The sequence below is a fragment of the Periplaneta americana genome, chromosome 14, assembly GCF_040183065.1.
Source record: "Periplaneta americana isolate PAMFEO1 chromosome 14, P.americana_PAMFEO1_priV1, whole genome shotgun sequence".
Classification (NCBI taxonomy): domain Eukaryota; kingdom Metazoa; phylum Arthropoda; class Insecta; order Blattodea; family Blattidae; genus Periplaneta; species Periplaneta americana.
Window position 1 is genome coordinate 42,041,645 of NC_091130.1, and position 22,573 is coordinate 42,064,217.

Here is a 22,573-nt window from a genome sequence, read left to right on the forward strand (position 1 = left end):
GGTCACCCTACAGAGACATCAACACAGACATTGAAATACTGCACATCCAACCAAAAAGCTAGAAACTCAACACACTAGAACAATAAGAAATATTCAGACACACAAAAACACACCCCAACGATATTCTCAACACACAACTCAATTTCAAAACAAATACACTCTTTGACTCTACACTACGAACGCACCCACACAGGAAACAAGAGGCGCCAAGACCAATAATGAGCAGCTCCGAAGATGACCGAATATAGGTCGAAACATGTTACAAGGTAAGTTAATATTAAACACAAGGAAGTTCTTATCATACATATTCCGAAATTATTATTACTTTCCTATTCTATCTTTAGTTTTTTAGGACGCAACAAATAAATACACTTTTGCTATTATATTTTCTAGATTTTTATAGAGATATATACCCTTTTCTCAAGCTGTTTGTAAAGAATCTAACAAATAATTATTGCTTTTATGCTACAGGACCTATCAAATAGGTGGATACCCGTTTCCTTACCTATTTTATTTTCCAGCTTTTTGTAGGGATCCAACAGGTGATGTCCGTTTCCTATCACATTCTCTAGCTCTTTCTAAAGAATCCAAAAAATAATTATTACTTTTATCTTATAGAACCCATTAAATAGGTAGGCCTACCCTTTTCCTATTCTACTATTCTATTTTCCAGCTTTTTGTAGAGATCCAACAGATGGATCCCCGTTTCCTTTCCTGTTTTTAGCTCTTTGTAAATAATCCAGCAAGTAATTATTACTTTCATATTACAATACCCAACAAATAGTTACACTTTTCCTATTCTATTCTTTAGCTCTTAAAGGATCCAGCAAATAATTACTGTATTAATTTTTATTCTATTTTAGCTCTTTTTACAGAACCAAAAAATTGGTACTCTTTTCCTAACCTATTTTCCTGATTTTTGTAAATAATTCAACAGATAGACTCCTTCTTTCCTATTCTATTCTCTAGTCACCTCTTTGTATTATATTTTCGAGCTCTTAGTGGCAGATCCAACAGATAGACTCCCCGTTGGAATCCTATTCTCTACTGTAGTTATTTTGTGAAGGCTCCAAGGAAAAGTTTCCTCTTTCGTATCCTATTTTTAAGCTCTTGGTAGTGGATCCAAGAGATAGACTCCTCGTTCATTTTATATTGTCTAACTCTTTGTGAAGGATGCAACAATAGTTTCCCCTTTTGTATTATATTTTCACAACTCTTAATTGGGAATCCAACAGGAAGGCTTCCCTTTCCTATTCCATTATCTAACTCTTTGTGGATTATCCAGCAAATAGTTTACTGATTCTATCCTATTTTTCAGCTCTTGGTAGAGTAACAGATAGGCTGCCCTTTCCAATTCTAATGTTTAATTCTTTTTAAAGAATCCAACAAATAATTTTCACTTTTGTTTTATATTTTCCAGCTCTTAGTACCGGATCCAACAGATAGGCTCTCCTTTCCAGTTCTATTCCCTAACTCTCTGTGAAGGATACAACAAATAATTTTCACTTTTGTTTTATATTTTCCAGCTCTTAGTACCGGATCCAACAGATAGGCTCTCCTTTCCAGTTATATTCTCTAACTCTCTGTGAAGGATCCAACAAATAATTTTCTCTTTTGTATTATATTTTCCAGCTCTTAGTACTGGATCCAACAGATAGGCTCTCCTTTCCAGTTCTATTCCCTAACTCTCTGTGAAGGATACAACAAATAATTTTCTCTTTTGTATTATATTTTCCAGCTCTTAGTACTGGATCCAACAGATAGGCTCTCCTTTCCAGTTCTATTCCCTAACTCTCTGTGAAGGATCCAACAAATAATTTTCTCTTCTGTATTATATTTTCCAGCTCTTAGTACCGGATTCAACAGATAGGCTCTCCTTTCCAGTTCTATTCCCTAACTCTCTGTGAAGGATCCAACAAATAATTTTCTCTTTTGTATTATATTATCCAGCTCTTAGTACCGGAGTCAACAGATAGGCTCTCCTTTCCAGTTCTATTCTCTAACTCCCTGTGAAGGATACAACAAATAATTTTCTCTTTTGTATTATATTTTCCAGCTTTTAGTACCGGATCCAACAGATAGGCTCTCCTTTCCAGTTCTATTCCCTCTCTGTGAAGGCTCCAACAAATAATTTTCTCTTTTGTATTATATTTTCCAGCTCTTAGTACCGGATTCAACAGATAGGCTCTCCTTTCCAGTTCTATTCTCTAACTCTCTGTGAAGGATCCAACAAAAATTTTTCTCTTTTGTACTTATTTTCCAGCTCTTAGTACCGATTCAACAGACAGGCTCTCCTTTCCAGTTCTATTCTTTAACTCTCTGTAAAGGATCCAACAAATAATTTTCTTTTTTGTATTATATTTTCCAGCTCTTAGTACCGGATTCAACAGACAGGCTCTCCTTTCCAGTTCTATTCTCTAACTCTCTGTGAAGGACCCAACAAAAAATTTTCTCTTTTGTATTTATTTTCCAGTTCTTAGTACCGAATCCAACAGATAGGCTTTCCTTTCCAGTTCTATTCTCTCTCTGTGAAGGATTCAACAATTAGTTTCGTCTTTTGTAGCGGACCCAATAGATATTGTGTTCTCCTTCACTATTCTATTATCCAGATCTTCAAATCCTTGGCCTGTCTCTTTATACACAGAATTTTCTGAGTTCTAAATGAGGCATTAAGAACAAAATTGCAATTGCAAACATACTTGTAATGGCGAAATTAAAACCTCTAGAAAGAGTTAAACCTGTGCGTTGACCGTCGTATAAACCGTGACAGGTTAAGAAATATTGTGATAAAAATGAACTAGATGTTACTTTAATTGCGTTAATGATGCAGGCTGTTCATTATTTTTTCCCAACTGTTGTCAGACATAAGTATAAACCAAAAGAAATAATTGAGGTGCAAATTTCTCTGAAGAAATATCTTGCTCTGAGGAACGTTTATATTAATTTTACAACGCGATTCTCAGCTGTTATATTCCTCGTTAAGTGGATCATATTTCACTGAGGCCAGTAAACATTGCAATTAAATTATATAAAAAATCCGAGAATATATCTGATGCATGGCACTGATTATTTCACATTACGACGATATTCAAAGAAACCAAATTGTAGCATTAAATCTTTGCGACTTCCCGTATAAGAAGTTATTTTCTCTGTTTTTCTCTATTAAATTAAAACGTTTTTAATAAATATGCAGGATATTAAATGATATTATGCGAATTCTACTCACTTCTCTTTATGTTTCCTCTTTCCTTAGTTCTTAATTATTTTTTTTTCATCTTCACTCTGTCAGGCCCATTCGAAAGTGTCTCTGTTCTAAAATACTAAATTATCTTTCAAATAAATAAAATTTAAAACAAGACAATAATTTAATTATTCTAGAATAAAATCTCGGACACTCAGTGGTCATTGTGCTACTCTATGAAGCTAATGGTCGCGGGTTCGATTCACAATAGGATCATGAATCTTTTCCAATTGACTTAATCCTTACCGGCTGCACTATGACGCAGAAATTTTTGTGCTTTATTTTACGACGCCTTATCAACATCTATGGCTATGTAGCGTTTCAATAATATGAAGGTTATAGTGCCAGCGAAATGAGTCCAGGGTCCACCGCCGAAAGTATTTTAATGATTACATGTAGTATAGAATATATAGTGTAGTAATAGTTATGAATAGCAAAATGTAGTTAAGAGTGCTTTCCTGGAAAACAGAAATGTAGCAGGATCACCATTAACAAATGATACACAAAATTGTACATGATTTTGGTGACAATACATATACGATGTGGTGAAATACTTCGGCAATATCACATACTTACTTACTTACTTACTTACTTACTTACTTACTTACTTACTGGCTTTTAAGGAACCTGGAGGTTCATTGCCGCCCACACATAAGCCCGCCATTGGTCCCTATCCTGAGCAAGATTAATCCATTCTCTATCATCATATCCCACTTCCCTCAAATCCATTTTAATATTATCTTCCCATCTACGTCTAGGGCCTCCCTAAAGGTCTTTTTCCCTCTGGTCTCCCAACTAACACCCTATATGCATTTCTGGATTCGCCCATACGTGCTACATGCCCTGCCCATCTCAAACGTCTGGATTTAATGTTCCTAATTATGTCAGGTGAATAATACAATGCGTGCAGTTCTGTGTTGTGTAACTTCCTCATTCTCCTGTAACTTCATTCCTCTTAGACCCAAATATTTTCCTAAGCACCTTATTCTCAAACACCCTTAATCTCTGTTCCTCTCTCAAAGTGAGAGTCCAAGTTTCACAACCATACAGAACAACCGGTAATATAACTGTTTTATAAATTCTAACTTTCAGATTTTTCGACAGCAGACTGGATGATAAAAGCTTCTCAACCGAATAATAACAGGCATTTCAAATATTTATTCTGTGTTTAATTTCCTCCCGAGTGTCATTTATATTTGTTACTGTTGCTCCCAGATATTTGAACTTCTCCATCTCTTCAAAAGATAAATTTCCAATATTTATATTTCCATTTCGTACAATATTCTCGTCACGAGACATAATCATATACTTTGTCTTTTCGGGATTTACTTCCAAACCTATCTCTTTACTTGCTTCCAGTAAAATTCCCGTGTTTTCCCTAATCGTTTGTGGATTTTCTCCTAACATATTCACGTCATCCGCATAGACAAGCAGCTGATGTAACCGGTCAATTCCAAACCCTCTCTGTTATCCTGGACTTTCCTAATGGCATACTCTAGAGCGAAGTTAAAAAGTAAAGGTGATAGTGCATCTCCTTTCTTTAGCCCACAATGAATTGGAAACGTGTCTGACAGAAACTGACCTATACGAACTCTGCTGTACGTTTCACTGAGACACATTTTAATTAATCGAACTAGTTTCTTGGGAATACCAAATTCAATAAGAATATCATATAAAACTTCTCTCTTAACATATATCACATACTAATGTGTAACAGGGCAAACAAATCAGTAACCGAAATAAGTAGAAACAATCGATATTTATCAGTAACTCTAACACTACACACTCGTGCGCATTTCTCTCCTCTTCTTCTTTTATTATGATTATGATTATTATTATTATTATTATTATTATTATTATTATTATTATTATTTAATTACATGTCATGAATACGATGAAAATACTCTTGCATAATTTTAATGAAATTGTTACAAATTTTTCCAGTAATTCGGGATTAACATTATTTATACTAGCTTGTTGTGTCGCTAGACACGTGTAAGATCATTATCCATTTCGTATTGCATTAGACTACACAATGTGTCAAACACGAGAAAGGAAGGAAGTGTGGGAAGTTCTGGCTTCTGTTGTTAGTTTTTTTTAGTAGGTTATTTTAAGACGCTTTATCAACATCTTAGGTTATTTAGCGTCTGAATGAGATGAAGGTGATAATGCAGGTGAAATGAGTCCGGGGTCCAGCACCGAAAGTTATCCAGCATTCGCTCATATTGTGTTGAGGGAAAACCCCAGAAAAAACCTCAACCAGGTAACTTGCCCCGACCAGGAATCGTACCCGGGCCACCTCGTTTCGCGGCCAGACGCGCTAACCTTGTTACTTTCGGATACTACGTTAACTATAAGCATAAACTATAAATGTAGTAAGATATGAATAACTTTATATTAGTGCAATTTTAAGTTATGTTGCCCGCTGAAAGGTTAATTGCAGTTTTATAATTAATTTAAGATTTAAAATAGTCTTTATGGTATATCTATTACGTTTTGAAGTTAATTTTTCTAAATGATTTTTAGTTTCTTGAAATTATCGCCACCATCTTTCGTGTATTTACTCTTATTAATTACATACCGTCACATCTTTAAAAGCCACTATAAGTACTGATTTAAGATTATTACAATGTAATATATGTGTAGGCCTATTCAATTGATTACTGTAATTTCATAGACAAGAGATGTGCTCATCACCTTAGTGATTCATGTCCGGTGATCTGGCTGGACAAACAACCGCAACATACAAATACATTTCATTGCGGCATAACTATGCAATAACAGGTTATAGGTTGTTTTTGTCGTATCTACTTCTATAATATTATACTCACCCAGTATTTACAATTACTTATGAATCAATCTGGATATTGCACGTTAACTTGAATCCTTTGTACACCCTGTGTATAACATTAAAGAAAAAAATGTATGAAGTTAGGTTTCAGTAATGCTAGTCGCAGAATACGTCTTTCGTTTTTCTTTATTTTCAGCCTCCTCACTATAGGGTAAAGGTTGGTAATATTGTGATAGTAATTTTTGAGAAATTATTACAATTTTACTGAGCGAGAGAAGGACCGGTTTTGTGCAGCAACTTGTCCACGAACATTCCCTTAATACGTTGACGCAAAAAACCGATCTTCCTCTCGCCCAGTAAAATTGTAATAAATTCTCAAAAAGAACTATCACAATATTACTGATATCACAATATTGCCAATCTTTACCCTATAGTCCGGATCTTCTTACTTTATACCCTAATGGTTTTACTAATAATATACGAGACTTATGCAAAGTTAGGACAGAAAACCTTATTAATAAACCATGTATAAGCGATGGATGTAAAAACAGTCTGTAACTATACATGGGAATTGCTTTGCTGTAGTTATACACATGAAACCCCCTGTTTAAGCGTTGTATACAGAGAAAAAATGGCCGCCCTTCTAACAGCTGTTCGTATCGATTGTCATTTTATGATGATGGTTGCCTTGTAACCACAGAACAACTAATCAAAGAGCACAAAATAATTAGAATAATATTGCTGTAGCTCTGCTCAGATCAAAATATAGCGTGGTAATCGATCAGGCCCAGTTGTACTATCGATACTTAGCGCGGCACACTAACGTACACTATCGGACGTAATATAGAATCTCAGTTATTCTGTTACCTTTCGTAATAAGATAATGGCGAAACTATGCCGTAGTTCTATAACAGTTGCATTATTATACACGACGTATATAGTGATTATTAGTCAGGAATTTAACTCTACTTATAACGTCTGTATGAGTTTTTATTAGTAAGGCCGTAAGAGTGAAACCTATTTTCCCCCTGTTCTTACATTATGATAGTCGATTATAATGATTTTTTACATAGTTTTGTGATTGGATTTTGTTTCGAATTTCGGTACTGATATAAATTACAATCAGAAGTTGTTTTGTAATTTACATTCACAGCATCGTTTGCCTTTGAAGAGGTTGCCACGGTTCATGAAACGGAAGTTATTTGTGACTGCTATTTGAAATTTATGACAAGTGTTGAACTATTAAAACTAACATAACTTAAAGAAATAAAAGGACAAACAATAGCAATACACTTATCATTTGATTGATTTCCTTATTACTGTGTGTATCACAATTTATTGAACTATTTAAAAACACATCTTAATGTAAAGGTACGCTATTGTATTGCAAATAAGTAAATAAGCACGACATTGTAATTGTTTATCTTAGTAGGTTATTTTACGACACTTTAGGCTATTTAGGTTATTTAGCGTCTGAATGAGATGAAGGTGGTAATGCCGGTGAAATGAGTCCGGGGTTCAGCACCGAAAGTTACCCAGCATTTGCTCATATTGGCTTGAGGAAAAACTCTGGAGAAAACCTCAACCACGTAACTTGCCCAGACCGGGAATCGAACCCGGGCCACATGCGGGCCACATGGTTTCGCGGCCTAACGCGCTAACCGTTACTCAACAGGTATGAACACGACCGTGTATATTATTATTATTGTTATTATTATTATTATTATTATTATTATTATTAATATTATATACTTACTTACAAATGGATTTTAAGGAGTCCGAAGGTTCATTGCCGCCCTCACATAAGCCCTCCATCGGTCCCTATCCTGAGCAAGATTAATCCAGTCTCCACCATCATATTCCACCTCCCTCAAATCCATTTTTATATTACCCTCCTCTCTACGTCTCGGCCTCCCCAAAGCACTTTTTCTTCCGGCCTCCCAACTAACATTCTATATGCATTTCTGGATTCGCCCGTTCGTGCTACATGCCCTGCTCATCTCAAACGTCTGGATTTAATATTCCTAATCATGCCAGGTGAATAATATGAGGGGTTCACAACCAGAGTGGACCAAGTCCATCTGGAGTAGTTCTGAAATATTGAGTCTTAAAGTTCCTGGCTCATGCTTAGCAACATTCACTTTCCATGGGAAATGCTGTCCTCTGTGGACAAACAAATCAGTTATGGACTTTGTTTGTAATGGCAATGAATAAATCTAAGTTTTCTTCATCCGAGATTGTATTAATCCACAAACTGATCACTGGTGGACATGGTCCACTCTGGTTGTGAGCCCCTCATCTAATGCGTGCAGTTTTGCGTTGTGTAACTTTCTCCATTCTCCTGTAACTTCATCCCTCCTGGCCCCAAATCTTTTCCTAAGCACCTTAGTCTCGGACACCCTTAGCCTCACTTTTTCTCTCAAAGTGAGAGTCCAAGTTTCACAACCATACAGAACAACCGGTAATAGGCGTATAACTGTTTTATTAATTGTAACTTTCAAGTTTTTTGAGAGCAAACTGGATGACAAAAGCTTCTCAACCGAATAATAACAGACATTTCCCATATTTGTGTCCATAATTCTTGTGTTCGCTTCGTCTGCGATGTCCGTCGCGCTGACCACATTACCCCATCCTTCCAAACTCTAAACTGGCTACGGCTTAACGAACGTAGAAATTTTCATTCTCTTGTTCTCCTTTTCCAAGTCCTTCACACTTCTACACCTACCTACCTTGCCTCCCGTTTCAGTTACCTGTCATCATATCATAATCTCTTCACATGCACACAAAATAGCCGCATACTAGCCATACCAACACATAAGACATCATCGTATTCATCATCATACACAATCTCGCTCTCGCGCTTGTGGAATACCCTACCCAGTGACATCAGAGACTGTCGGAATTTAGTAACGTTCAAAAGCAAGCTTATTAAGCATTTTCTTACTGCGTAGAGTAGGTTTAATCTTTACTTGATTAATAAAAAAAATGTTTCTCTCTCCTTAACTTTTACAATAAACTGTCTAGCTTTTATTAATCAGTTAATATTTTAGTACTTTGATTTTTATTGTACTTGTTAATTTAATATTAATTGTAATTGTATTCTTAATATTGTAGTTGTAATCCCCTGAAAGAGGGGAAGAGAAGGCCTGATGGTCTTATCTTTACCGGATTAAATAAATAAATAGATAAATAAATAAATAAATAAATAAATAAATAATATTTATCCTGCCTTTAATTTCCTCCCGAATTCATTTATATTTGTTACTGTTGCTGTAAGATATTTGAAATTTTCCACCTTTTCAAAAGTTAAATTCCCTATTATTATTATTGTTTCAGTACATATAATTGTGATTTTGTCTTCTTTGGTGATATCTGGTACTAGTTGGCAGCATTGAAAAGACGGCCGTATTAGCTAAGTTGGAATTCATCTTACGTCAACCAGACAATAGCCGTCTCCAACGGCAGAGTTTTAGTGCGCGTAAAGGCTGGGTCACAATAAACCGGTAACGGAAACGACAACGAGAACGAAAACGGAAATAATGTTTTAGTAAATGAGCGTTCACAATAGTTAATTGTGAATGCTCACATTTAAATACATTTATTTTAACAATATTTCCGTTCTCGTTCTCGTCTTCGTTCCCGGTTTATTGTGAACCGGCCTTAATCGTGGAAGAGGCAGGAAGGATAAAGAAAGGAGGGAAATGGAGCATTTCTCTGAAAGAAACTATTGCATTGGTTGTAGCTTTGAGAGTCAATAAGGTTATCAATTGAAGACACAAACTATACTTTATATTTTCTGATAAACTAGCAGTTTATTACCATTTACAATGTTGAATCCAAACTGATACAATTTGGGTGTGTGAATAGTTTTTGTTTTATCTGTGAGCCATTTAAAAAAAACTTGGCAATAATTCTTGACCAGTGAGATATTATTTTTGTTTAAAAGATAAAACATACCAGTCTCTTGCGTACAGTACAGTAGCAATGTTTTTTTTTTACCTTCACACTCTCACAACATGCACGCACACACATACACACACGCACACACAGTTCAAAAAAGGACATGTCCTCAATGTCATGGGCCTTTACATAATAATTAATCAATAATTAATAATAATATAATATATACATCACAAACAGTATGACATCGCGAGGGGGGATAGACAGATGAATAAATTATAATTATCAATTTATTTATATATAAAAAGTCACCTTTCTGTCTACAAACAAAAATAACATAACTGCAGTAATTTACAAAAAGAGACAAGTAATTAGTATATAGTAGAATAATTCCGGCTCGAGAGCAGCTTCGAATCGGACAAGACAAAATGGCGTCTTCGAGCCAACCAATTTCTGCTACAGTCATTAACATCACCATCAGTAGATGCAAGTCATAATCTTGAGGTAAACTGGCTATGGAATTAAAAACACATTTCTAACACACGCAGAAAGATACAAAAATATCCTTTTTTTTCTTGTTATTCCTTTTAGTTTTCAATGCACAACATATTAAAAACAAAATGTCGTCATCAAGTGTTCATACAATTATTTATCTTATTTTGGAGGGAAAAAAATTCTTTAGAACAAATGCACAAAAATACAGAATGTTAAATGCAAAATAATATTGTATGAATTATAAAAGTTACAGTGAAAAGAATATTACAAAATAATTGAGAAAAAAATATCAGAAGCAACAATTACGTTCAAAGCATTATTTACTGTATACAAGGCGTAACGGGGGAAGTTGCAACAACTTTGTACAATATATTTTTCTTCCTAGCTACAAATGAGAAAGGAATCGATAGTCGCCATTACATCGTCTGACGACATTTTTAACGATTCCGCTAAAAAAAATTGCAAAGCGATATCCCGAATATTAAAAAAAAAACAATATACACAATATTATTATTCCACTTTTTTAATTTTTTGGAGTCAGATCACTGTATAAGAGATTCTTCGTCAGAAATGAACAATGCCATTTCTCTGAATAAAAATGCCACAAATAATTAGTGAAGTCATCTTCAGTTGCAGATCTTTCGATATAAATCTGTTCTCACAATTAAGCAGTCTATCTGACTGTGAGGAAAAAGTTATGGTTATAATTTGAGAAGACATTTTCTTGTCAATACGTCCATTACTATAAAAAGTACCGCAAAAGCACACGACGTTTGAAATGCCGAATCCGCTTTCTTCTTTAGATGGATAGGAAGGGGGATCTTGACAAATGGCAGGATCAGTAAATTGAAACAGTTTATCTCCTTGCCGTATAAAGAAGAAAGCATATTCATACAGGAAAACATCGTGAGTTTCTTAATATAGGCTATGTTTACATTAATGGAAATTTCTCTAGAAAATAATCATTTCTGAAACAAATCCACCATTACTTCTTCCTTTTGTGAACTAGATGATCATATTGCCAACACAACCAACCAAACTAACTACACGTTCGAACAAAACTGTTTCGTATGTATAACTAATAGGTCTACATGTGTGCTACTTATGCAAATAAACAATATCATGTACAAAATGTAAAAAAAACTAAAAAAGAGAAACAGCAGGATAATAAAAAATAATGGTCACTACTGCAGGGTCACAATGATACCAAACACTGAAAAACAAATTCTACTGAAATTATGTAGAATTTATGAGGTGAACACCTGGGAACTGTAAATAAGAAAAATAAATACTTAAAGAAGGTTCCTGCAAATATAGCACCCAAAATGATAGGATACATGTACCAATATGGCGACTTTAGTAAGGGAAGCTGGATATGGAAAACACATTACTTCATGATGTTGACAATGGTGTTACTAATTTTTGTATGTACGATGAGATTCTGTAGTTTTTTCAACTTGTAAAACTTAAATAAGTAATGTAATATAATTTTATAAGAATATGAATAATAAGGTTTAAATAAATTACCAGTTATGTTTTTCAACATCATGAAGAAAGGCCACAACTGTTGATATGAAAGAATTAAATTATATAATAGACTAGAAAATAAGAAAAGAAAAATAAAGCTACGACATGCTCAAGTAAGAACGGTTGAAAGTGCTCTTGTATATTTTTTAGAGATCCTTGTTTTAATCCAAATATACTTAGATGATGTAAGGCGTCATGCCTTGGATTACCAATGAGGAATGATACGCAAGTTCTGACAGGAGGAGATATTTTATCATGGAATTTCAACTACGGTCCGTCCCAAGAATCTATAGAGTGCTTGGGGGCGGAGTCTATCTGTGACGGAGTGTATTGCGGGCAGCATCAGCTCGAGGCCGCTAAGGGGTAAAATGCTCGTGGTAGTGTTCCCTGCAAGGGAATGGTAGCTTTGTTCAACCGATGCCTCCCCCCAGAGCGGTCATAGGTCCTAGCCCTCCCACATACCACTTGCGCAGAGGTCTTATTTCGTCTTTCTACTCCACAGATTCCTGGGACGGACTATAGTGTCGGTGCCCGCCCAGCTTCATGTGGCATTTGGGAAGCTACAGTGAATAACGAAATTAGGTCTCTTAGATCAATATAACGGCTAGGGAGACCATCGTGTTAACCACACATCCACATACTAGTTGAATGATTGTTCGCCTCTGTTGAGGTATGTAAATGTCGGCTGAATGGCATTGGCCCTCCATGAGTTTTATCACCATGGATACTTAAAATATGAATATACAGTATATTCATGGATGTCTCTCAGCCAGGTGAACTCAATAATGTACTGAACATTCTATTACTGCCTTCGCATGGTGAAATATCTTAACAAATTGAATGTGAGAATCATTGCAAGAGATATTCGCTCGCCTAGTGATGTGGCAGCCAAATTAAACTGTGAACATTTCATTAGCTTCATATACAATTGCTGCTTATGTTTTTCATTTACTATGCATTTTTATGAACACACTTTCAATTAATTTATTTTATGCAATTTTTATTTTTAGTGATATTAATTTGTTAGTTAAAAAAATTTATTAAAATTTGTTAAATAAAGATACACACATTATAACAGTTTTTCTTTGCATTTTTATTGGAAAACTACATATGAAATAGAAAGAAAGAAATTTCTTAGATTATTTTATCACAGTTCAAACATTCATAGTAACTTCACAATAAACAGTGTTTCAGAAAAAATGTGTATAACTTTGAATTAACGAAATAAATTACGTAGAATTTAGAAAAAGAACAAACTATATTAAAGACAAAAGAACTTCTACTTATTGTACGAAAAGTATAACTAAAATAATCAATCAGTGTATTTTGTATGAAGAAACAATGTTCATTACAGTTATGTTTTTAAAATTGTTTCTACTTATTTAGATGTTAAAAAGTGGATTTGGAATAGAAATGTTAGAAGTTTTCATAAAAACTTGTTTCTTTAAATTTTACTGAGAGGCAGGATTGAGATTACAAATTTGTTTTTCAATTTTAATTTCCTAAAAACGAAATGGAGATTCTTTAATTTTTTTAGTGGATTTGAAATAGTAATAATTTATTTACACTTCTTAAAGATTATATAATTATGAAACAGAGATTATTTATTGAGATTTTGAATATATATGTAACATGTTAATTATTTTGGATAATGAACTAATATAATGATACTTAGATAATTTAGAGGTTATGTTTGGAATGTAAATGATTTCTTTATATTTTACATAGGATAGGGTAAATTAGGGTCTGTTGGACATTCGGGCATGTTGGACACTTTGTACATTAACGTGTTACCCACTCGTGGCTACTTCCGTCATTGACTTCTAGCAGAATGTGGTGCCCACAAGTGGCGAGGTAACACGTTAAAGAACAAAGTGTCCAACATGCCCGACTGTCCGACAGACCCTAATTTACCCTATATTTGAAAATACAGATGATTTATTTAGAATTTTGAAGAGTACATTTCAAAAGTAAACACTTTCTTTATATCTTAAGAAAGAGGTATTAAACAGATCTTAATATTTATTTATTTTAGAGGTTACGTCAAAAATTGGACTAGCAGAAAACTACAAAACATTTTAGACGTGGTAAAAACGATCGAAGTGTAATTTTTCAGTGTCAACAATGAATACAAATTTAATGTCTGTGGGTAGTTTCTATTTTTGCAGATTAAGATTATATTCTACTATCATTTAATAAGTTATTTTGTATTGTAAGATATAATACATAGACAAGAGCACTTTATTTTCGTTCCTTTAAATATACGAAAACTAGAATACTTCTACTAGAAAGAACGTAATTGTACGTTACATGCAGTTAGTATGGTTAATCGTAGTCATAACAAAAATAAAACACAGCTTTCTTGAGGAATGTTAAGAAAAATTGCATATCTGTTCTCCTTAACTTGTGGAATTTTATTCGAATAAATGCACATACCTTATAAGAAACATATGAATTGGAAAAACAACTCTTTTAATGTGTTATTTAACTTCGTTGGAGATCTTTCCAGAAATTGGAACCATTCTATTCTCATATATTTTCTTTAAAATTCTCAATGTGCTGGAACTAACAAGCCCACACTTACAAGCACTAACAGTCTAATCCAACAGCAATGAAAAATCGTTTAATATTACAAACTACAACTAGTTCTGCTAACTACACAAAGCGAGCGTTGAGATATTCTAAAGTGACTTGTACTCTAATGCTATCTATATGGCGCCCAATCAATGAAGAAAGCGATACGAGCGAAAGACTTTCCAGCTATGATTTTTATTTGTACAGATCTAATCCAAGATATAATTTCTTCCATATAAAAATGTTTTGTTATTACATTTATCTCTTTGTGACACTTTTTTATTTATTTATTTATAATATGGACGACATCGTTAGGAACCAAGTTTTCTTTTTCTTTTTTTTTTTTAAAGGTGACCCTAGCTTCATTATAATGCAATAAATACGATTTTAAACAACAATATTTAATTTCATAAAAATCTAGAAACAAACAATAAACTAAGAAAAAAAATGTTATGGCTTCACATACGTGGATATGAGAGTATGTGACGTAGCTTGAAAGACTCACAGACACAATACGAGAATTACAATAATCAGCGGGTTTATCCCCTTCACGACAAAATCCTATTCTCTCCACACAATGTTCTTTACGTCATAGTTTTTTTCTAATTTTAATATTTATTCCGTAGTTTCAACCAGGGGGGAAAAATTCACGAGACAACGGGCGTAAAGAAAATATATGAGTATAAACAGTTCAAAATTTTTAAATTTTTCGTTTTTTGTCGTAGATGGAATGTGACTGGTAGCAGAAAGTAGCAACTCTTGCGATGACGATTTTCTTTTCCTGTAAGAGTAAACCAACCTATCCTTCATATAATATATCTGTTTATAGAAAATAATAAAAAAACAAGATTAAGAAGAGGGGAAAAGGATAGAGCGAGTACCCATGATATGATTTTTGTTACAGCTTTTCTTCTAGGCTGCCATTTTGTTATTATTTTCAGTGTGTTAATCTTCTTCATCTTCTTCATTATCAACAACAACACAAGCACTGTGTTCTACAGCTTCACGCAGTTGGTAGTTTCAATAAGAGGTAGTGTTTTTTATATAGTGATGGCAGTTTGCCCCCCTGCACAATTAGTTTTCTTTAATTATTTTATCTTCAAAGATATGAAATCTACTAGGAACCATATTCAGTTGCATTTTTACATGCATCTTCACCACACCATCTTCAATATCTTTACATAAAAAAATGTGAACAAAGAAAAACAATTTTTTATAATAATATCCACATACGTACACTTACTACAAATATTACTTAAACTGGGCGAGGTTTCGTATTTTGTACGTCATTAGTATAAGCATTGCTAGAGCCGCCATGATTTCCCGACATGCAGTTGTTTCAGTGTCAGGGCTTCTAACGCGGCTTCATTTTTTTTATCGCCAGATGGCGCACGAATAGAATCATCACAACACTTCCATCAGAGAACGATCACTGGTTGTCTGGGAGGGGGGGAAAAATATGGCGATCATATTGCGATCTAGAGAGCAGTGCAGAGTGGGCACTTAGTTATCAACTGGCTACAAATATTAGGAACCAATTTTACTGGGTGTTTAAACCAGTGTAAAAGAACTTTCTTTTAAACAACTGTTCTTTTCTTTCTTTAAAATTACGTAATTATTTTGTTTGTGCAAAACTTTAAATATTTTATTTATTTTTTTCTGTTTTTGGGGCAAGATAGTTGTGATTTAAAAAAATGTATACATACATTTCTACTTTTTGAAAGCCATATTCAATCATAGTAATTATATTTTAATAATTATCTTCTCTACCAAGGAAATGGCACCAACATATGAAAGAAGACCCTTCTTAAAGCTCTTCTTTATTTAAACACTTTGTTCTTTTACCTCTAATATAAATACGTCTTCAAAACTCAAAAAGGAAAGGGCATAGCATTGAGGAACAGCAGTAGAGATAGTCATGTGTGCTTTGTTAGTGAGCCCCCGAGGTCGAAGGTCTGGAGGCGCAAAGAACCCCAAAGCACGGCTCCTACGCCAGCGTTTCTCAGTTTCAAATAAATTCATTATCATATTTTTATATATCGTCAAAGAATATTTAGCTCACAGCCAAAATATAGGAACCTCTCAATTTTAAGAAACTCTTTTACCGGGTTCTCAACACTGTCCGTCTCCTCGACCTCCACACACCCCCATTATTGTTAAAGATGTAGTTTACACCAACAACGTACCTCGGCACACACATAACTATTAATAGTACAATTATTAGTATCTTATTAATTATTATTATTATAGAAAAAGCATTCATAAACAGGAACCTTATTTAGTGTTAGCTAGAGATAGGAACCTTGGGTGCTGGGATAACGTGCCGTCAGAAAGTCTGTATCAAGAGCGGCTTCAGTGATTATCTTAGCCCTATGTCAGCCGAGGATAACAATCAAGTCACTTCCACCCCCCACCCGAAGGGGGAACAAGTGCACCAAGACTGTAATCCAAGGGTAGGAAAATTCTTTTCAATATCTTTCCACCCTTCGCGGTATCTTGAAATCTCAAGCATTGTAGATTTGTCACAGAAACCCTTTACGTAAACAGGTATGGGGATGATTTTCAAACCACTAATCACCATAATGATCAATATCATCTCCCCATCTGCTATCACCTCTCCTGAACGTCCTTTCTTCCAGTACGATTTTTTTTATAAATTCTCAGGTCCCGCACTTGCTCCCAGCTACAAGTTCGAGACCGCTTCTTACTGGAAACGACCCCCAACCTCTTTAGAAAAACATTTCCACACTAAGCAAAGAGGAAGAGACTCGCATTCAGGAATGAGGTCCCAGAGGTGACCGATTGCAGCGCCAGGGCGAGGCAGTGGAGCGAGGTGTAAACAGAGACAGAGTCAGGTGAAGAGAGATATACAGAATAGGGGTAAACAGAAGTTATATCTCTTTTTTTCTCAAAATGTTCTTATCTAGTGGTATAACAAGCCTCGCCCTTAGAAACAAGTCTAAACTTTCCTCTTCCAGTATTCTTTTATATCATGTCACCTCTGTGCAAAAACAACTCTCCTCTAGTATTTTGTTTGGTTTTCTCTTTCTTTTTAACACACAATTTTACATATTGGACCCTAGCAGTAGCGCAGAACGGAACCCAAAAAATTGAATAAAAAACGAAAATAGTTTCTCTTTTTTTTTCTTTGTGTCCTTCACATTCTGTTTTTGAAGTCAATTAACATTGGCGATCTTACATCCAGCAAAAAAATTGGACATATACACAAACAAATAAGCTAACCACTTTGAATATAATTATGTTTTTTGTTGTTAATGAATCCCCAAAAAACTTGACATAAAAGCAGCGAGGTGTGGTTTTTTATTATTATTATTTTCAGGTTTTCATTAATATCCCTTCTTTTGTCAGTCGAATACATTTTTCCTTTTTTTCACTCTTTGTAAATTGATTCGTTTGTTCGTAAGTATTAATAATTAGAGTATAATAATGATCATTGTTATATACAGTAGTTTCCTCCGGGCTGTCTCCGCCCCTCTGGTTGGGGCAGGCTTATCCTCTCTTTCGAGCGCGAGGCTTGTAGAGTCTTTTCACAAGGAGGATCGAGATAATAGTCTTGACATGGCAATATCAGCATCACAGACTTTGGTGACACCATCACCTCAAGTTATAGTTGGTTTTATATTACACTAGGCCAAGTTACATAGAAAAACCTTCAACGCTTTTTTTCGTTTATGCAATAATTTTCTTAACTCAGCCTCGTGCGTATATATTTGTTTATATTTTGTTCAGGAACTCATACTTGTGCATAAAAAATTACTACCAACCGAGTTACCTAATAGTTGGTATAGATTACGTTAATTTATACTCTTCTGTCATTTTGTCAAAAAAGTAACGAAAACTCAAAGACACTCCATAAGGGAACATTGAAATTCTACACAGAACTGCATATCAAGACAAGTTACGAGAATCATTAATAATTTTTATAACCACCGGAGAAAAGATTTTTTCCTCAACTTTCATTACTTTCATACGTTTTTCCTTCTCAGTATTTCACCCGAGTGGCTATGAGACTCAGAAAGAGTGCATTTATGTATAAGCTTATGTCTCTAATCACATTCTGTGAGTAATCACACACAAACCTACACTCAAATACGAAAAAATCCCCTAAACACATACTTCCATTCTCCAATCCTCCGTAAATAAACTGTTATGGCAAGGTTCTTTCTTTCTCTCTTTCTTTCTTAATAAAAAACTTATTCCAAAACTATCCATTTTTATTTATAATCAATAGTAACTATGATGTAGTTTTCCTTTAGGACAACTGTTTAGGAATACGTTGACCTGCAAATAAAGGGATTTTCACCCCTATTTACGTTAAACATTCTGAGTCAATTGATTATTATTTTTTAATCTTTCATGTTAAAAAATCTATTTTCTCATATTTCTTGTTTCAAAGAAGACATCCAAAAAAGTGTAACGTGGTACAATCTAACTCTACTTACTATACAAACATCATACACTATGCACCTCTGTCATCTACCCGACTTTCACATTTAATTTTATCGGAAAATAATACACACCATTTCTTGTGACGTGGAAAATATGTGTCATAATATTATACTTTTTTTGTATTTTTACTGTGATTAATTGCTTATAATTGTGGAGCCTTGGAGTTTAGTTTTCTCCTCATTGAAAGATCCAATGAGCAGCGCGAGGTTTCAATGTTAATTCAACAAAGTTTTTTACTAATAATAATAATGATTAATGTCTGCGAGCGAGTTCCTAAAATACGTAACAATGTGCCGCCATTTCAGGCACAGATCCAATTCTCCCTTGTATCTTTGGTTTCCACGGGGTACCTACCCCTAGAGGGTTTTAGAGTTACTGGCCAGTGCTGGGCACGGCAACGGGGGAGCAAGAGGGTGGTACCTCTCCCTGATGCAGCTGAAGCAACTTGCTCCTCTTGGGCTCTGCGGGATGACAGAAGTCTCTGCCGTCTTTGCTGCCAGCGATGTTGGCGTTGGAATCCGTAGGCGTCTGCGAGGGTGCCGTGCTCTCCGCAGCGGCGCGAGCCGCCAGGAGGGTGATCTGGTTCACGACGTCTTCCATCTCGTGAGAGAGCCCCGCAGAAGGGCTGACGGAGGCGGCAGGAGGCGGCGGTAGGCGAGGACTAGGCACCGGGTGCTTGGCCTGAGGAGGTGGCGGGGTGCACGCCCCCAGTCTCGCGACGTGCGACTCCGTCTCGCAGTGACGCTTGAAGTCGTGGATGGAAGTCATCCGCTCGGAGGGAGAGGCTCTGTCGGAGGAGCAGAGCTTGCACTCGTAGTGGAGTTGCACGAGGCGAACAGTGCCGCGGGAGTCGGCGGATTTCCCCGGGTAGCAGGCCACGCGCTGGTGCGCCAGCAGGGCAGCCTCGCCCGGGAAGGCCAGCCGGCACTTCTTGCACACGAAGCCCGCCTCCGACTCCACCTCGCGGCAGTGCGCGGCCTGCGTCGGCATCAGCGGCGACGCCTCGGCGTCTACAGGAGCGGCGATCCGCACGGTGGACACTCCCGGCTCGCAGGAAGCCGCGGCCTCGCTGACCGCTTGCAGGGTCGACGAGGGGAGTTGCAGCAGCGCGAGGGGCGTGCCTCCGCCCCCGCCCCCGCCCCCGCCACCACCGCCTCCACCACCGAGTCCAGCAGGTGGTTCGAACAACCCTCCTCCAGCGCCTCCTCCAGCTGCTGCGAGCACAGGAACAAACCTGACATGTTACAATGCCTCACACATGCAATTACGAAATTTATGTCCACCCCCAAAACAGTGAATTTGTGCAGCCACTAATTTATTTATCGTTCTCTCTCAACTATAGACGTATTGAGAAAGCGACAACTGTCTCTATACTCACAAGCAAACGTTCTGATGGGGGCAGATAAAAAAATTATTATTTTTTCTTTCAGCATATTAATAATGTCAAAAGAAGTGCTTATACAGGGACCTCGCTTTATTTTTACCAACATTTTTAACATTAACCTGGCTATACTCGGAAACACTATTGCCCCCTTCCATTACAGGAGTTTGATGTTACTACTGCAATATGTAAACAAATCATTTTACTAAGTATAGGAGGAGAGAAAAGTAGTGTATCCATTTATGTTGTAGGGAAATACGATATTACGATATTCAGTTTGATCATCACTTTTACGGAATTTATCAAAATACAGTGGAGTAGTAACATTAAAAAAAAACTCAACTTTTCAGGCGGCTATGTTCGTTATGTAACGTCTACTTTATTTAGCATATTAATTATTGATGTTAACATACAATATAGAGAGTGCGTTTAAATTGAGGGGGTCATAAGTAAAGGGCTGTAAGTGCACTTAAGTTACTTTTGATAAAATGGGGTTTAAATATTTAAGCTTTCGTAAAATCGGTGAAATTTTTATTTAAATTTTAATGTGTGATGCGATTAAAATATCCCTTTGCCACTAAAATTTTAGACACTTGTCTTAAGCTTACACTGGATGCACTTAACTCATGTTATTACAAATGTCACTAGCATTCCTTTGCTTCTAGCCACCTCAATTCAAAATAAGCTAATCTGAATTTTTAAACAAGTTGCTGAAAATGGTTGCCGTTCATTACAATGCAGGCTTCAATTCTTTACGCATATTATTAAAAACATTTTGAAGCATATGCTCTGAAATTGAATTTATCGTTTCTTGAATATAATTGTTTAGTACGATATTATTAATATAGGTTTTTTCTTCTATAGAAAACGCAACCATATTTCTGAAACACACTATACACTGCAGTGTTTACTTCACTGCTTGAAGACTTCGAATACAACAGCGGCCGCAAGTTTGTGTGTCTGACGGGAGCAAGGACATTAGTGAAGGGGTAGGGGTGAAGTACATTCAGAAATGCAGGTACAATAAAAATGCAAGTAAAAATAAAATGATGTCCCTGTACAAATTTTGGCCACTCGACCGCAATTACGAGGCCGTCCAGAAAGTGATTTTCCCTGAGGCCATTTATAGAAAAAAAAAAGCCAATTGCATGGAAATATTTATTGAAACAGATACAGCAATTGCTGCGCTATTTGTCAACATATATCCCACTGGAATTAAGACATTTGTCATACCATGGGATCAATTTTTGTGTCGTAGAAGTCAGCCGCCTGAGATCGTAACCAGCGTTTGACTGCGTCTGCACCTCTCGCTGTCGATCCCATGATATGAGAAATGTCTCAATTCCGGTGGAAAAAGTTGAAAAATAGCTCAACAATTGCTGTGTCTGTTCTAATAAATTTGTCCAATGAAATTGTGTTTTTTTTCTGGTAACGGCCCCTGGCGAAATTATTTTTTATGGCCCTCGTAATTGCGGTCGAGTGGCCAAACTTGATATAAGTACTTCTTTTGACATTATTAACATGGTGGAAGAAAAAAATTTAACTTTTTTATCAGAACGTTTGCTTGTCAGCTCATTTCAAACTGGCGGATCAAGGTCACGGTTTACGAGTCACTGAGCTGTGAACTGAAGCACTGTCTCGGCTGACTTCAGTTGAGGAGAATGGTTCCGGAATGGGGTATTATATTGTATTGTATTTATTAACATTCCATGGTATTCATACATTGCTTCACAGCTAGAATATGAAACAAGTCAAAAAACTTAATACTATTATAAAGTCTTAATTTATAGTCACAGTCTAGATCAGTGGTCGTCAGCACTCGCTGAAATGTGCAAAGGGTAAGCGGTGCCGTCCCGTGCGCACCGTCGTGCAGCAGGAAGAGATAGAGAGCATACCTGCTAGCAGCTACGAGTGCACCATGGTGCACTGCGGGTAAGAGACGCTAGCCCCAGGGTGCTTTGTGCTGACGACCCCTGGTCTAGATATACAGACGAGGTTTACAATATAGTCTGCTAGTACAACACAAAGTTTTAGTACAATTCCATGAAGCGTTATTGAATGTCATGAATTCACCTACAGAATAGAAGGCGTGAGAAATTAGGTACTTCTTTAATTTGGCCCTAAATAATCTTATGTTTTGAGTTTCATTTTTTATATCGATAGGGAAGTCATTAAAAATTTTTACCGCCATATA

General features: G+C 35.9%; 1 protein-coding gene across 4 annotated transcripts in view; it reads right to left on the bottom strand.

Annotated features, from left to right (window-relative positions):
• Positions 1 to 9,818: 9,818 nt before the first annotated feature.
• zfh2 (Zn finger homeodomain 2) overlaps positions 9,819 to 22,573 on the bottom strand; it is a 570,193-nt gene continuing 557,438 nt past the window's right edge. For all 4 annotated transcript variants that reach the window (XM_069845224.1, XM_069845222.1, XM_069845225.1 and 1 more), the window contains one exon: positions 9,819 to 20,212. In XM_069845224.1, the coding sequence (XP_069701325.1) occupies positions 19,371 to 20,212 (842 nt within the window). In that variant the 3' untranslated portion in view covers positions 9,819 to 19,370. The remainder of the gene's footprint in view (positions 20,213 to 22,573) is intronic.